This window comes from Acanthisitta chloris, unplaced genomic scaffold, assembly GCF_000695815.1.
Source record: "Acanthisitta chloris isolate BGI_N310 unplaced genomic scaffold, ASM69581v1 scaffold2730, whole genome shotgun sequence".
Taxonomy (NCBI): domain Eukaryota; kingdom Metazoa; phylum Chordata; class Aves; order Passeriformes; family Acanthisittidae; genus Acanthisitta; species Acanthisitta chloris.
This window is the reverse complement of record NW_008649745.1, coordinates 25,565-42,554: the sequence shown is the minus strand read 5'-3', so window position 1 is coordinate 42,554 and position 16,990 is coordinate 25,565. Positions and strand designations below refer to the sequence as shown.

The 16,990-nt window shown below is 39.6% G+C and overlaps 1 protein-coding gene across 1 annotated transcript in view; it reads right to left on the bottom strand.

Annotated features, from left to right (window-relative positions):
- Window positions 1–229: 229 nt before the first annotated feature.
- MRPS27 (mitochondrial ribosomal protein S27) overlaps window positions 230–16,990 on the bottom strand; it is a gene marked incomplete at its 5' end in the record, with an annotated part of 40,970 nt that continues 24,209 nt past the window's right edge. Inside the window, 7 exons of the mRNA XM_009084963.1 lie at window positions 230–469; window positions 4,525–4,695; window positions 6,168–6,310; window positions 8,511–8,613; window positions 11,172–11,287; window positions 12,602–12,680; window positions 13,185–13,299. Of these exons, the coding sequence (XP_009083211.1) occupies window positions 230–469; window positions 4,525–4,695; window positions 6,168–6,310; window positions 8,511–8,613; window positions 11,172–11,287; window positions 12,602–12,680; window positions 13,185–13,299 (967 nt within the window). The remainder of the gene's footprint in view (window positions 470–4,524; window positions 4,696–6,167; window positions 6,311–8,510; window positions 8,614–11,171; window positions 11,288–12,601; window positions 12,681–13,184; window positions 13,300–16,990) is intronic.

Below are 16,990 nucleotides of genomic sequence, written 5' to 3'. Positions count from 1 at the left end.
CCATCCCTTAACTGGCTGATGATGGGAGGAAAACACATCATATACAGGACGAAGATTTCTAAACCACATGTGCTTTACTTCAGTAAACAGGCAAAATAGGATGTTTAATTTGCATACAGCATTCACATTTAGTCACATTTGCAGCAGGATTGAAGTGAAATATTAATAACGGTGAGCACTTCAGTTCACTGACAGAGGAATGCACACCACTGCATTCCTGGCTCCAGAACTAAGCAGATGCTTCAGCTAGCTTCCTAGCTTCCATCTCCTGCTTCGCCTTTTCTCTCATCTCTCTTTCTCTCTCTATGAGACCTACTTGTTCTTCTTCCCACTCCTTCAGCTTCTGCTCATGTTTTGCAATGTCTTCCACTTCACATGCTGGCAGCTTTTCCTTGACAAGTTGGGTGGTCAGGGTTAACAGGCTTTCAGATTCAACCTTGCCAAGTGAACGCAGCTTGGAGTACAGCTCCTGTCATGAAAAGAGATTTGTTGAGAGTGAGAAGGAGAGAGCCAGTCAATCACAAAATAATCAGCCACAAAACAGTTCCCTATAACCAATACACTGCTGTTTGAATTATGATTATTGTTGTTATTATTAGGGCAGGTAACTATCACAGCAGAGTGTTTTGATTGTGGTAGCTGGTACCATTTCTTGAAATGCTAACCTCTTGAATACTTTTTTTGGAGCAACAAAACTGAACCATTTTCATCAACCACTGAAATTCTCTTAATTTTCCAAGTTCAGTTATTTGGTATTAACAAAGATGAGCTGACCAGTCACCCCCAATAAATATAATCTAAACACTTTTGGCTTGTGTCTTACCTCAAAACTGATTGAACAATTTGATCCACACTGCCTGCATTAGCATCCCTCTCAACAACAGTTTAAATGTTCTCTTTCTAACAGCATACTACGTAATTCCCACAGTTTTTCTTCCCAAAAGTTACTGTGATCCAATGTGTGACTACACTTACACAGACTACATGATTCCGCTAAAGCAAGGGATATTTTTTCAGGGATATTCCACACTGAAACTAAGAGCAGAGATTCAGTAAGAAACTGCATTTTTTTTCTTTCTTGAGCTTTACTTATTTAGATTTCATGCAGCATAAAAATGTTAATTCACTCAAGACGATGAATCATCCAGTGATCCTGTTTCTGCCTTTCTGGAATCTTTAGCCTGATGGTTCATCACATTCTGATTAACTGCCTTAAAAGTGCAGATACACAACCAAGGAGGAGATGACATGGCACCAGGAGATTCTTTCTTTCTTGTTCACTCATTAGATAGAAATACCTCTTCATGATTTTGCTTTTAAATAAAACATTTTACTGAGCCCAGTGCTTGCTGAAATATTTAACATAAGTATGTACTTTAAAGAAAGGTACATCCATATTTCTCTCCCTGGCTACTTGAATAAAAGTTCTGGGTTTGCATTGCAGGATAACGGAAAGAAGATGTGGGGATCATTCACCTCCAAACAAAGTGGCAGTTCCAGACCCATGCACATACCTAGACTTCCACTTAAAGTTGTCACTGAAAGCTAATGTCCTGTGCCGCTGGCCCACACTGTTCCTCTTACCCAAGTCGATGCTGGCAATACTCTGCAAAGGCACTACTCCTCAGCTCCTGTCTGGAGGCTCTGCCTTGCTCCTAGGAAGGAAACTATCATGTCCACTCTGAGGCCTCTCCACTTCCCTCTCTCTTAGCCAACACAACTGCAGGCTTTGTTGTGTTTTATCAGGCCCCTGAAGGCTTGAACTGGACAGAGAGCAGATGTAAAATGCTAGACATGTAAGTCTGATGGGCTTGGGTATTTGGCTCTGTCTGTTTTTTTGATTTTATGATAAAGAATGAAAACAAAGCTAATGTCTTCAAAGCTAATGGACTAAAAACAAATTTAGTAAACTTATTTCAGTGTATTGTCTCTATTTTGTTTGAGACATCATAAAGTATACAAGGCACCAGTGAGAAACCTGAAGAGACTGTACGGCTTGAGTTTGGGGAAGGAACCTGACAACTCTACACATGTCTACAGACTAGATATGCAGTCTAAATGCAACTGGCTTACATCCTTTGAACCCTTCTTATTAAACCCAAGGATGCGCTGGAAAGGGAGTTTATGAACTGAATTTAAATAGTATGAAATTGAACTACAGAAAGGGAACAAACTAGAAATCAGCAGGTCTTCTTTTCCTAAGCCATTCCTTGCTCTTTTGTGATACATTAGTAAAACTAATTTAAGAAAGCAGCAGGTTGTATGTCCTGCAATTACCAAAAGGGCACATTCTTAAGTCACCGAATCACTGCTTTTCATAAGCAGTCTCCAGGGCTCTGCATGCAGACAGTTAAGAGAAGGTGCACTGCTTTTAGAGAAGGTGTTCCCAGCATCTATGGGATTAAATGTTTGCCCACTGATCATGGACACAGATAGAAGGAATTGCCTGAGTAGTGAGCCTCAGCATATGGGATCTGAGAACAGGTAACTACACCACAAATGACAGTGTCAGAGGTTAGATTACAGCTCTAAAGGCTTTATCTGGAAAGAGCCAAATTTCCCCAAATCCTGTTTGTTTTAGTGGAAGTGAAGGACATGTATCCATACATGTTAGGCTGCCATGGCTTTTTCAGGCACGTCCACAAATGGTTGTTCTGAAGGTTGATGTGAGACATGGAGTCCATTCCATGGAGTACCATGGAGTATTATTTATGCCTGGAGAAAATCTGCATGCTTTTCTTTGCATACTGAGGTATATGATTTGTGAAAGAGAACTGGGCATGCAGGAGGCAGAAGCAATTGGTTTTGATCTCAAGGAGAAAGACTGGGACGTCCTGGCTAATGCAGGGCTGGACAAAGTGCAACCAAATTGTTTTCAGCAGCAGAAGTAAAACTCTGCATTAAGGTTACATACAAAGGGCAAATGATCTGTGCTGGGATAGCAGCTGTGAACACACAAAACAATAGGTTGTTTCAGAACTGCCACCTTCCCTCACACTTGTATGGATTTCTAGTGTACTAACTCTGCTCTGTGAACTACACCTATAGGTGTCCCATGGCCCAACTGGGAATAGTGGCATAAAAGGATTCAGGAGAAGAGTGTGTGAACTCTTTCAGGCTTGGCTGAAATGGCATTCTGACTTGAGAGCTCCTTTTCTCATTCAGATAAACAGAAATTGTGGCTTATTGACTTACAATTACTGCTGGATGCCTATACTTCACATGAAGACTGTGTCTTTCTCATATTAAAAGTTTCCTGTGAGATCTTTGAGTTAAGCTCTGGGACTGCAGTTTTTCAGCTTAAAGTCAGGGCACTCATTGCCGTATCAGGGAATGCCTGAACTGTGGTTAATTATGGAACTTGTGGAAAGGTTGAGGTGAGAAGAAAACTAACCTCTTGGCACTAGTCTGCCCCCTGTTTGATATTTAGGCCATATTTTGAGCACTCTGCATTATTTTCTTCATGGCTAGACAATGGATAGACAATGAGACACAAAAATGTCTCACTCCCTCCTTCAAAGGGCACTTGTGTTTACCTAATTTGCTGTAATTCATCCAGGCATTAATTACCACATGCTGAGCACCCACTGATTCCCAAACACTTTAATTAAAAAGTTCTAACTGCCTGCAAAGCACGTTTAATATCTAAAGATTAGTGGCCAAGTTATGCAAATAAAAATTAAAGAAAGGAAAAATGTGTGTAGGTAAGGTGAAAGAGACATAAGTCTTTTAACTTTTGAAATTTCTTTAGAACAACAGCCTGTATCTGGAACAACTGTCCAAGGTCACAACTGTTGGGGTGACAGCAACAATGGAAACTGATGGGCCACAGAAAGTACTGCTCTTGGAACTATGAACTAAAGGAGTTTCACAACCTGGGGTATTCAGTTTTTACCATAATACAAATCAGAGATGATAAAATAAAATGAGCTCATCATATTGGTATAAAATGATCAAATAACACGCACTCACTAAACAGTGCCCTGGTGAATAGCTGTTTGTGTTTCTTACTGTTATTATCAGTGTGACAAACTAAAGATAACCGGGAGGTGATAAAGCCTGACTTAATCCCCCAGACTGCAGGATGCACTACAGGATGCAACATTCCTACATAATTATAATGTACACAAATGGCCAATAAATTCAGGATGGTCTCATGCCTATTACAATTAATTTTAATGAGCAAGATCCCACACAAGGTCAGATAATGGCTCTCTAATGACATACCACTTTCACGAACAGGACTGGATTTATCATTTTGATGTATGAAAAGTGAAGATAAGATCTCAGCTGACAGACAAAAGACAAGTCGCCTTCAGCATTTATGCCTTTGTAGGCTGCTGCCTCCTGTCTGAAGAACTGAAAATGTAAGGTGACATCAGTTTCCAAAATGCCAAGTAGGACTCCTGATGTACTGAAGGGGCGTCAGTCTACCAGCCATAGTAAGTCATCCTATATATTTTCTAGCATGTATCACAGAGATCTACTACAGTTTAGAATATTAGATAAATGAAATGCTCTTACCTTAAATCGACTGTAGTACTCAGGTACTTTAGACCGCTCTGTTTCATCTGATTCTGCACACTGCTCTAATTTCTTCATTACTTCAGCAGCTTCTGCATCAGATTTCTTGACTTCTTCAGCAGATTCTGCATTTTCAAGGACAGACTGCAAAATGGTCTCCAGGGTGTCAATCTGAACAATCACATTTGTTGTGGTTAGCATAAACAGTCTGGAAATACAATCTAAGTAATACCACTGTCATGTACACAAACAACTTCAGGAGTTACCACATATTTTGAGATGATTTCTGTGTACGATAAACAGAAAACTAAATCCTAAAAGGAAATGGGAATTACTCTTGGAAGAATTTTGTACTGTACTTGGGTTCTTTGAGAGTGTGGCTCTCATAGTCATTATTTTTTGGGCTCTACTATAGAATTGGTACAGAGATGCAGCATTAGCAAATAATCATTAAGAACTTTATTTATTAAGTTTTTAGTTGTTCATTGAACAAAGTAAAAAGTATTTTTGTACAAAGAGCATGTCTAGATATTACAGGCATTTACTATTTTTACAGTAGCAGTACACAGAAAGATAGGATCTTCTACGGACCTGTTGTATCAGAGACAGACACAGACTTACTGTCTGTCAAGGGTTTGCAAGCAGAAAAAATCACAAGTGTATTAGGCCGAGTTCTTCAGACTTGGAATAAGGAGGAAATCTCCAAAACCACACACCCAAAGAGGCAACTCAAAAGGGTGGACATTGCAGATCTGACACTTCCTTCCTTGTACTGTCCAATATTAGGGGGGCTTCAGGAAATAGGGCAATAGATAGGAGAGCCTGCTGAGCAGTGCTCTAGCCTTTTGTTTGTCAAGGGAGACTGCAAGCAGCAGTGATGTGAGTAGCACACTGCTAGTAGTTATGTGAGCAAAAGAGAGGCTCCCATCGCCAGGGACACCTTCAGGAAAAAGTACCAAGAGGAGGAGCTGAGACCTCAGTGATGTTTCTACGCTCCCAGCCCATGTGGTGGTGGTTTCCTAAATTACTACTAAGCATTGTGATTCCAGGATCAGCCTGATGTCCCACAGCACTCCTAAGCCCCAAGTCCCTTAATCAGTGCTGGCCTCATAAATGGACCACATCTATTCAGCCTCCCCGACCGAGGGCAGTAGAAACCATCTAGAAATCACTGTTAACTTTTTGGACCAGTATCACTCAGGGCATCATCTCAGAGGGCATGATACATAGAATTATCTGTGAGACTAAGATGTGATATTTCATCCTCACTGCTAAGAAGTATGTCCCTAAGTAAGGTCAAAAACTTGAGAAACAAAGGTGTCTTCCCATCCCCACAGACATTTGCTTCGTGTGACAAAGACCCAGGTGTCTCTACAGCCAGGGGAAGGCTTAGAAAACATACTTAAATGGTCTGTGGCAATAACACACACTCACTGCCAAGGACATGCCAGTAGGCATTATCACTGGCTCATCAACTGCAGCAGGGACTCTGTTCTAAACATTACTTTTTCTCCTGTCTTGCAAAGGCCTCTGAAAGTTGCTGGGGATCTTCTCATGCGCAAGGCACAGAATTCACAGGTTTTACTGGAGTTTGACTTACATGAAACTACCTTTGTTCAGTAGATTATAGCCTTCATACTTACAGCTTCTTTGCAGATTTTGCTGTCCCCTGACAATGAAGCCACATTCTCCATTACTTGCAAGGCTCTATTGAAGTATCCTGGTGTCCACATCAGTGGCATTAGATTGTATACAGCTCTTAGCCCTTTATTCAATTCCACTTTCCCTGTGATAAAAACATACTTTAGTGTTAGTGCTTCAACACCTGAGTTTTAATGGAACCCAAATGGTTTGGCTCTGGTTTTTAGGAGTGACAGCAAATGCCTTGGCTTCTGTTGCAAAAACAACACACTTCTACAAAGTTGCTCAGACAGAACTGTTACTACCTTGTTTTATTAATGTGCCTTCTTTTTGCTCCAACTGGGTTGGTTCTACGATTCTACTACGTTCTTGTTCCTGCTTCCTCCCCATTTCCCCTCATATAGAAACTTTGTCCAGATAGAAACAAGACCAAATGGACAGGTTTTCTGGTTGTCTGGCTTTGCAGCAGCAGCTCTCATAAGGACATCTGAAGTTCTCAGAAAAATGTCTCCTTAACTTTCAGGGACTGACTGTGGGGCATGTATGCGCTAAATCTGATTCTTTGGATTTACCTTTGTGGCCTTTGGGGTTTACTCACACATGGGTCACAGCCAGACTGTACAGTATTTACAGCAAATGCTCTGGCTAAGTATACAACTTTATACTCTTCATTCTGCTGGAGCTTTCTGAGTGAAAATAGGGGAGACCTGCCAAAATGAAATTTTGGTTCTTGATTCAGGACATTCTGTGCAACAAGGTGTTCATTGACTTCAGCATGATCTGTGATGTACTGCACTGCAGACAACGTGGCTTTTCTTCTGCTAGTAATTACTAGTGAACGTGAAACTCCTACGTAATAGAGAGAATGTGCATCACATTGCAATTGAGGCAATTTACGGTGACTGTCACTCTAAGGCTTTGATTTTGTCATTGTCCGTGTAATGAATGATACCACTTACAAGAGTTGTATCCAAGCTCTCCATCTAATTTGCACTCTGGCCATAATGACACAAAACTATGAAACAGACTCTACTCTGCTCTACATGGAAGAGAACAGCTGAGGAAACACAAGGTAGTAAGTGCACAGACAAAGCCTACAGACCATGGCTAAATTAAAACAGCTGAGGTGCTTGAGGCCACTCTGTGCCCATAAATATCTTTCACACTCTCAGAGGTTGGTTCCACTAGTGTTGGCAAGACTTTAGAATATGTGACATAACAGTAAACAGCTTTTGTCAATGTCATGAAACAAGCACTACTGCTCACAAACAAGAGCGAAGTGCATTTTTGAAATACAGCTGCTACTCAACCAATCTATACAACATTAAAAACTCTCCAAACTGAATGCCAACTGGACAGCAAAGTCCCTGCTTGTGTCAGGATCTCCACTGCATTACAAACTACAGCTCTATGGAAATCGTGTTTTCAAATTAATTTCACATTGATCCCCTTTTTGACTGAGAATGAGGTTTTTGTTTTACAGTCACGATAAATGTGAATCAGCTCCTAATTCTGCCACCACACTTCATATTATGAGACCACATTTTACGAAAAGGTCCACTTTTTATTACCCTCAGTGAAATCTAAAATAAAACATAATGCAGTAATGGAAGAACAATTTATAATACATTGTAAATAAATTAATTACTTTCTAGTAAATAGATATCTATCTGCACTATATTTCTCTACAGGTTTAGAGCAGATTCAAGAATTACCCGTTCCCTTTCCCTCTAACTCTGAATATATTCTGATCTAATTTCTCTTTAATAATACAGCATGTCATAAGCAGCAAAGACTCCTTAACAGATAGAGGATAAAGGCACTGCTACCCGCTGTTCACAACCAAAACATTAACTCTACAATGAGTAGTAAATAAATGTTCTAAACACAGTGTTCTTCAGGCTGTACTCTCTAAGCTTCCTCAGGTTTAAGGATTCTTTTAAGATGCTCACTAACTAGAAAAAGAGTCTATTTTCCATAACCTTAAATTTGTGTCATGGAAATCTGTACTGTTGGGCTATTTATTTAAAATTGTTGGTCAACCAACAAACCAACCCTTCTGTTCTTTACAAACATCATCTTTCTTTCAGCTGCCAATCCAAACCTGCAGAGAGCCCTTCGGCTGGTTCCGAAGCTCTCTGATGAAGGGAATACTATTCAAGTCAGTACTACCCTCCAGGCTTAACAAAACACATTCACTTGTAACTCTAAAATTGCTCCTTCCACTACTACATTTTTCTCCTTTGCCTTCTCCTTGATTACATTTTAATAAAGCTAAGATGCCAATTTAAATCAGCCGCTGAAGACGAGAGAGAAAAGATGACTGTGAGGGAGGTAAAACTTACCAAGGAATGCATAGCCATACAGCTGGGAGCTAAACCCCACAGTGTTACTTTGCTTTAGACCCGTAAGCACAAGTGATGCTCCAAGATTTCTCTCCTCTTCCCACTGCAAATAACGTAAACTAGGTAAGTGTTCCTTAACAAACAGAAATATAAAATGGCAGCAAAGACAGCACACATGGCTTTCATCAGATGTCTTAGCAATAAAGTACAGAGTCATTAAACATGTCATCAGTTACAGTGTGTCTATCCTGAGGAACAGTACACATTACACTGAGGAACACTTCTCTTTCCAGAAGACTGTAAAATGTGAGTGGTTGAGATTTTGCCTGGAAGTCAATCAGTGCATTTTTCTCAGGACAGAGAGCTACGCTGATTTATCCTGGCCAGGCTCTGTCTCTGTCCTGTATGTCCTACCACTTGATTCAGGCTAGCACTGCTGAAGAAAAACATTACATGGCTTCTGTACTAGACCAGCCTTTTCTTTAAAGTACGTGGCAAGACATATGCTCCATAACCCCTGACTAGAATACGAAAAGGGTGAGAGAAGAACATGTTGCTAATGGCTGCTCTGAGTCTGAAATCTGCTCTGTGAAAAGAACATGTGCAAGTCACCGTGACCCCTCTATGCCACAGGATTAAAAGTACAGCTGTCTCTCCAGCTAGAGAAAAGTACCAGCTGTCTGGACAGACCACCAGTGATGGCTAAAGAAGGGCACCCTACCAGTAAATACATTAAAACCACAAGAGTAGTGTGAATTTTCTTTGGCTATGAGATAGTACAGCACATTTTTCAACACCTGAGAAGCACAAACATCAAGTCTAAATGTCTCTTGACTGCAAGTGAAAGGAGCTGAACAACTCCCACGGCTAAGAAAATGAGGAAAAGGAAGCTATGAAAAGCAATAGATTGGAGGAAGTCTGACTGTATAACACATTTTTTGTGGCAGGGTACTTCATTGTCTTGTTGATTACTTTATGACCTAAAAAAAAATACCCCTGGTGAAATGAAGAAGCTTCCTGAAGCACATTAAAATGCACAAAGATTCAACTTTCTGGTTTAATACACTATTCAGAAATCTCTTTCCAAGGTATTACATTTTTGTGTGTGTCCATTCAGGTGACACAAGAATTTGCACGTGACACAAAATACCACCACCTGACAAACAAGCAAGGTATTTGCCCAACTCAGAAAAAGGATACCAGGGAACAGGGCTGTTTCATGCGGAATTCAGCATTCCAGGCGAATGTTACAAGAAAATCAGCTGAAACTGGAAAAACAGTGCTTTCAGCAGTCTAGGTTCTTTTGGGAGCTAACACATTTAGCTCCAGGTGCTAGAGGAAGTGCAAGAACTTAGTGTCAAGAGCCTGGCTGCAACAGGACACTTGCTGACCTGTCTCAAACCTTGGGAAAAGAGAGTGGGATTTTCGAGAGTAGTCAAGTAGTTCTTACTCTGTCTACTCTCACTTTTTAAATCAAACACAGAAAACTGGTGCTGAGCATTACGAGGTGTTGAATGGTACTCTGAATGGTGTACACAAATAAAAATACGATTTCACTGCTGTCTTTGGATGGAGTTATTTCGAAATGTGTATTAAGTAAGTCACACCTCTATTAACACACTTGCCTTAAACACGTCACATGCTCACACCATCTTTGCTTGCACATTCAGCTTTCATGAGAAACTACACCTACTGACAAATGCTTGTCTCTGCAGTAAGGACACTCAAACATGGATAAACAATGGAAAAATGTGATTTTTGTCCCTTTGCTTTTCCTTTACAAGTGACCAAGCATATTTGACTTCTGGGGAGTGCAGGAGGGTATCAAATAGGGCAAATGCATGTATCTTTTCTATAATGAAAACTGAGACTGCAACTCAGGGTAAAACCTTAAGGCATCTGTAATATGCTTTTTGAAAGATACTTCCTGTAAGACAAATGCAGGCTTCAAGCATTTTCCTTATGGATGACAACAGACTATTGAAGGCTTGTGCCAAACTACATGAAAAGTAGCTCCCTAAAGTGCTGAACATGGCAGAGCCCCATGCTGACTGAGTCTCTTCTGCAAAAGTAGAATAATGCCACTTTCAAGACCCTGAACTGTTATGCTGGCCTTAAGCAAGCAAGCTGTGAACAAGAAACCAGTAATCCTTGGAGACAGGAGAGATGTAACAAGTTTAGTTTCAAAACAAATAGGTAGGAGAAATAATACATCCAAAGCCAAACAGGATACTAAAAAACCTAGTGAAAATGCTTTGCAATTCTGCCACATCACCATTATCAAGCTCTAATGGCGAGCAATACTCAGCTTAACTGGGTCCTGTATGATAAGTGACATAGGTTTTTTGCGAAAATTGATACTGAAGTATAATTTCATAACTCTCAAATGGGCATACATTACGTCTGAAAATCCCAACATACCTTCCCTGTCAGTGAAAGGAGCAAAAGGGTGACAAGTTATTTGGTGGCTTTTGTACTTGATGTTTCTTGCTTCCTTTCTTTATTCTGCAGTTGTGAAATTAATGAAAAAAATGGAGTATTTATTTTTTCTAGGTATACTTAGGTGAAATAAAATATATTAATGACTGAATGACCAACTGACAGCACCGTGTCACTCAGGGTCGGAGGCTTTATGTATCATTTTGAGTGTGGTCAGCTTACCGTACATTCAGACTTGGTTGCCCGGTACTGGTACAAAACATAGAGAGAAAGAAGCTGTGTTGATAATTCATCAAAACTTTCTTGCAGCATGATCTCTGTTACTATTGACATAGCATCTATGGAGGAATATAGTACATAGTCAGCACAGTTCCAAATACATAGCTCTCTTTCGCATCCACTTGTGTTCACTGATGCTTTATTGCTGCAGTATGCTTTGAAATAGCTGAGGAGAAAGTTAAAGATTTCTTACAACTAGAATACTATGGAATTAGTCTTATTCATTTGGATTATTCAAACACACTGCAAGAAGGAAGAATAGGTTGAATAGAATGAAACTGCAGCAAAGGAGCTCTCATAATCACCTTAGCTCTACACTCTTCAATTGGTCCTCCTTTGCCCAGCTCTTCAATTATTAACATTTGTAAAAAATCTTTAAAAATTATTTCACTGTTCTTGCATTTTGATTACAAACAAGAGAAGACTGGCTTAAATGCATTGCCCTCAGGGTGACAGGAGAGTACAAAGGAGTAGAAATGTTGTCACAGATCACCCACAGCAGTCTTATATTCAGCAAACAATGCTCTGGAGGAGCTCCTCAGGGAGTTCCAGTGACACTCCCTGTCAGAAAGGACAGTTTGTTAAACAAAAGGCCTCACAGAGAAAAGAAACACTGATGAAGTAAGGGAGAATTCAAAGACGGGGTGTCTCTAAATAAAATAAATACAAGTATTAATTTTCCATTTAGCAAAACCCTCATGATAAAAGCTATAGTTGAGTCCTTCAATTCTGGTTCTTTACAGCTATTTGTTTTACAAGAGGTTTATGCAAAGGAAAGCCCATTCCAAGTCTACAGTACTAGAAAACCTGAAGTGAAATAAAAATTTTAAATATTTGTCAACAAATATGAGAGGATTATTCATCTCAATATTTAAAACAGCTCACAGTGAAAGGTACCTCCAACATGGAAGTTTGGCAAAGCTGGCTCACTCCAGTGACAGCAAGCCTAGACAAACAATTTAGCTATGGAGCTTCTTGAACAGCTAAATATATGGAATATGAACTGTACCAACATGCATTTTGATTCTGACAACACTTTCATTAATTGTCACTAATAATTCCTATGTCATTACCACATAAGTCAGACTTGTAAAACTGAAAAACACGGTTTACATTTGGAATAGGATTAGTAACAGTAGAAAATGTGACTCACATGTGATTAAAAATCATATGATGAATAAAATACTCAACAGAAATGTGACATAAACATGCAGATGTTGATTTTTCATGCAGAAAATTAGTTCAAAGGAAGGAGAAAGCATATTTTATGGTGACTTCAAAAAAATACAGCTAAAAATTTTTTATTCAAAGAAAGGCTCTGCAAATATAAGAGCATACAACTAAAGATCCAGCACTGGTACGTATTTTCTTACCTTCATATTTCTTCTGCTTTATAAAACAATCCAACAAAATATTGAATGTAAAATTATCTGGAAAAATTCCATACTGAACCTGAAAAGAAAGGAAAAACATTCAGTGTGCCAATCTGCAGTTCAAATCTTCCTAAGCACAGAACTGCAGATATCAGAGAGATCAGAACCATGGCACTGCATACTGCTGCAATACAGTTAAGCAACACAAGGAGATTAGCATGGCTCCTCTGATACAGGCCTTCCAATTTCTGATGCACTGGATTTGTTCTGGCATTTTATCTGAGCCTTTAAGACCAGGAATGACATTACTGATCACGTTTTTATGCCTGTCCTGCATCTAGCATGTTTTGGACACCAACACTATCTAACACCAAAAAGCCTCCTGGGAAAGAAGAACACTGAAAAGCTGTAAAGAGCTCAGCTAAAATTTAAAGTGCTTAATTAATTTTTATTTTGACAAATAAATACCTGAACTTAAAACCACAGTCTACAAGACTGGGCTACAACAGGAATTCCAGTTAAGCCACACTTGCCTCAAAAAGCTGATCAAAGGTATTCATGGTTTTACCTTGGTAAAACTTACTTTGTTTTTTAATGTGTATAAGGCTTTGTCTTGTGCACCATATTTTAAGCACTGTCTGATCCAGTTGTGGATGGTCCAGTCTCTCAAGTACCAGCAATTTGGACTATGCCGAAACCTAAAGGATGATAAATAGTTCAATATGACAATATGACCGGTTATCACAGAAGTAAATTATGTAATCAACAAACTATGAGTTTCATAACCACCCCCATTCCTGAACTCTAACATAAATCTGTTAGTGTTTGACTTTGTAGTCAATTACTGCTCTCCAAAGAGATCCAGACAGTCCTTCTGAATAAGAAAAACAAAACTTGGACACACTAGTAGTATTTTAAACTTCTCACTTTACAGAAAGCCTCTAGCTTTTCTCCTGGAAAGATGAACACCATAAAAGAACAGCTTGGTATATTTACGCAGGCCAACTAAGACTGCTATAAATACTGTAGCATTTTTTAACCTTGTCCTTCTGATGGTATAACACTGTACTGTTGCTGGTCTCATCAAAGTCACATGACTGATGACATCCGGACGTATCAGAATTACATCAACCTACAGCTGGACCTGAAACTTTGTAGTGCAATCTGGTGTCTCCCACCCTCCCTAACTCATGCTGCACTTCAACCACTTAATTGATTGCCCCTTCAGACTGGACATCCCTGGGCTGCTAGGTGCTCCATTTGCCTTAGAAATGCTTCATCAGCGAGGCATACCTCATGCAAAGGGAAACTCTGCTGGAGAGCCCTCCCCTGCCCCCCTGCATTGGATGTTCTGTCAGGGATGGATGTTTCTTTAACCTATTCGGACAGACCTCATGTCATGGCTTCAGCAATCTTCCAGGCAACCTACTCCAGTATTCAAAACGTTCGTAAAATTAAGTAGTTTTAAGTTCAGCCTGTTTTATTTCACCCTTATTCAGACACATACACGTCACTCTGTGTTTGAAGAAGTAGTGACAAAAAGCACAGGGAGCTTTAACTCTGGCAAAGTCTCAAACACCGATTAGAAGTCCAGTGGTAAGGGCTGCTGCCTTGGTCCTGGACTGAATTTCACACCCCAGTGTGAAGAGATGTAAGCAATCTTTCTCAGTTCAAATTGTATGCATGAAAAATGAGCTCAGTCCCCAGCACAGAAGTGACTGCCACTTGCTGTAGAAAATGCTGATGACTGAGCTGGGCTTATGTGCAGATGCTTGCAGCCCCAAGCCAAGCTGCAGCACCATTTAGAAGCAGGGTTGACTCTTCCATCTGAGTGAGCATGCTTTCCAGAACGTTTATCAGATTAACGTGGCCACCAACTCTCTTTCCCCCTCAGTAAATCTCTTGTCTGTTGCTGAGGGCTACACAGATGACCAAGCCTGGAAAAGTACTGCAGCCTAGAGAGCCTCTGAATGAAGACAACATGCGTGCCGAAAGCAGAGCTAAATAACTACACAAAGTCTAAATATATGGATTCGCAGGTGGCGCATGAAATCTTCCCAGTAAAACAGAATTTAACAGAAATAGACAAGTATGCTTTGAATATTAAAATACAAGGATCCATTTTGCTGCTATAATTGCTTTGCATTTTATTCTCCCTGTAGTTCATATAATATTGGGAATAGCAAAAACATATATTTGCTTTCATCAAAGTCCTGTATCAATAATGCTTACAGGAAGCATCAATTACAGGCATTTGGATTTAATCATATTTTTATTAAACAATTACCTAATTGCTACAGACTGTTTCACCAACCATATAAGCAGGGTCAAATTAGAACATCAACAACTAGAAATAAACTGCCAGCATCTTTTAAAGTTGCTTCATTAAATGGTTAACAGTTCCACAAGTAGAAAACAACAGGCTTATCTTTCAAAAAACATGGCACTGATGTTCTCAAATACTTAGGCCTTTCTTTTGATACAATCTTTGCAGAAGGAAAGCAAGTATTAAAAAACCACAAAACTCAAAATCCCACAACCAAAGGTTTTTAATGGGTCTGAATATTCAACTTTTTGCAGAGCCGTATTTATGCTTTTGAGTCCACCACAGTGAGAGAAAGCACTCCAATACCTTCTGCACCTTGAGACTGCTACAGCTTACTGTAATGCTGAAAAGCTTCTAGGTTTCAAAGTCATATTGCATTTGGACAACAAAAGGCCTACCAGGGATGTGATGCAGCCTAGAAACAGGAGGAAACAGATCCTGAATGAACACTTACTGCTGGAATCGATATGCACAAAATTCAGAGGCATGTTACAGAAACCCTTTATAACTCCAAACATAAGCTTTGTAGGATTGGGACTGATTTAAGAGTGTGTGTGTACAGACAACCACAGGAACTTTCAGATATAATTACCATATGTATGTTACTATTAAGATATTTATGCTCAACCCGGATCTCCACTGCACTAGGTGCTATGCAAATAAAAAGCAAACAGCTTCTCAGCCAAGCAATTTTCTATTTAATTCTAACCATTAATTACAAATCAGATGCATGGGAATGAAGAGAGGGGATTGGTGCAAGAAAGCAATATATATGCATATAAAAGATGCCTCAAAACTTGACACTTCCATTAATCCGTGATGTGGCAGGAGAGGAATTGGAAGTGAAAGGGAAAGATGTACACTACAATTTTTAATTGTTTCTGATCCATATAATGCTGGGATAAGTTCTGTCTCTATTCTACTGGCCGAGAAGATAAACCAGCAAAATATCTGGGTTTTACGTTAACCTAGACAAACCAACCAGATGTTGTGGCAGACATTTTTATCTGAAAGGGGATGGGAGAAAAGAGGAGGCGGCTCATAATTTTGACAAGCATTAACATCTTCCCCCTTCTCTTTCTCCACAAAGCAGGATATAATTAAGCAAGGCAATATGTTCAGGGACAGATGAAAAGACAGAAGAAAGTTAAAACTACAGAAAGCAGAGAATTCAGAATGAACTAAATAAAGGAAGTCTCTAGCAATTGCTGTGTGTTTAACGGAAAGACCAGAAGGTTATCTTGCAGATGCCTGACGCTGAAACTCATTTTTCCAAGAACTAATAAACACCTGAAAAGCTCAAGATTCTTATAATGTTTTCAGAAAAGAGGGGGAGAAGCAACAGCAACAGTACTAGGAAAGCTCTCTGTTGATACATTTTAATGTTAATGGCTAAAGAATCAATATGGTCAGCCTTCCAGTCACTGAACTGAGAATATCTGCCCCCACAGGGAACAAGAAGAGGAATATCTGTAATACAAGGACATCCTGAAACATCAAGGTCATTGTGAATCTAACAATGCAAGGGAACTAGAATTCTCATTTTGGAAAGTTGTTCAAATGATGCAGTCCAGATTTTCACTAAACAGTTGCTTTGTACTTGCAAAATTATTGTAACTTGGAAGAGATATGGGAGTGTACAGCCTCAGTTCAAGGCAATCGGAACACTTTTAGCCATGCAAGTATACTCTCTTAGTCACAAACTGGCCAGCACATTGGGCTAACAATACATTGTCAGTTCACTAATTTTCTGCATAAGGCTTTATTGCTCATTATTTCTAACAGTGCTGAGGTACTCATGCTGTGTGAAAGAAAATAGACAACGGAACAGTTTAGCAGATGCTGAGAATGCTTTATGGAGTGCTGTACTACTACAGCAAGCATGACTTACCTGTATTGGCACACTCATGCACTGCAGAAAAGGTGAATTGCTTCCCTATTTATTTATATATTTCAAATAGTCCTGCAAGTTTGTTTGGTGCCATCAAGTGGTGATGCTAGAGCTGCTTTCAAATACTTTGTGTTCTCAAGGGAAGTGTAACAGCAACCCTGAGAGCTAATAG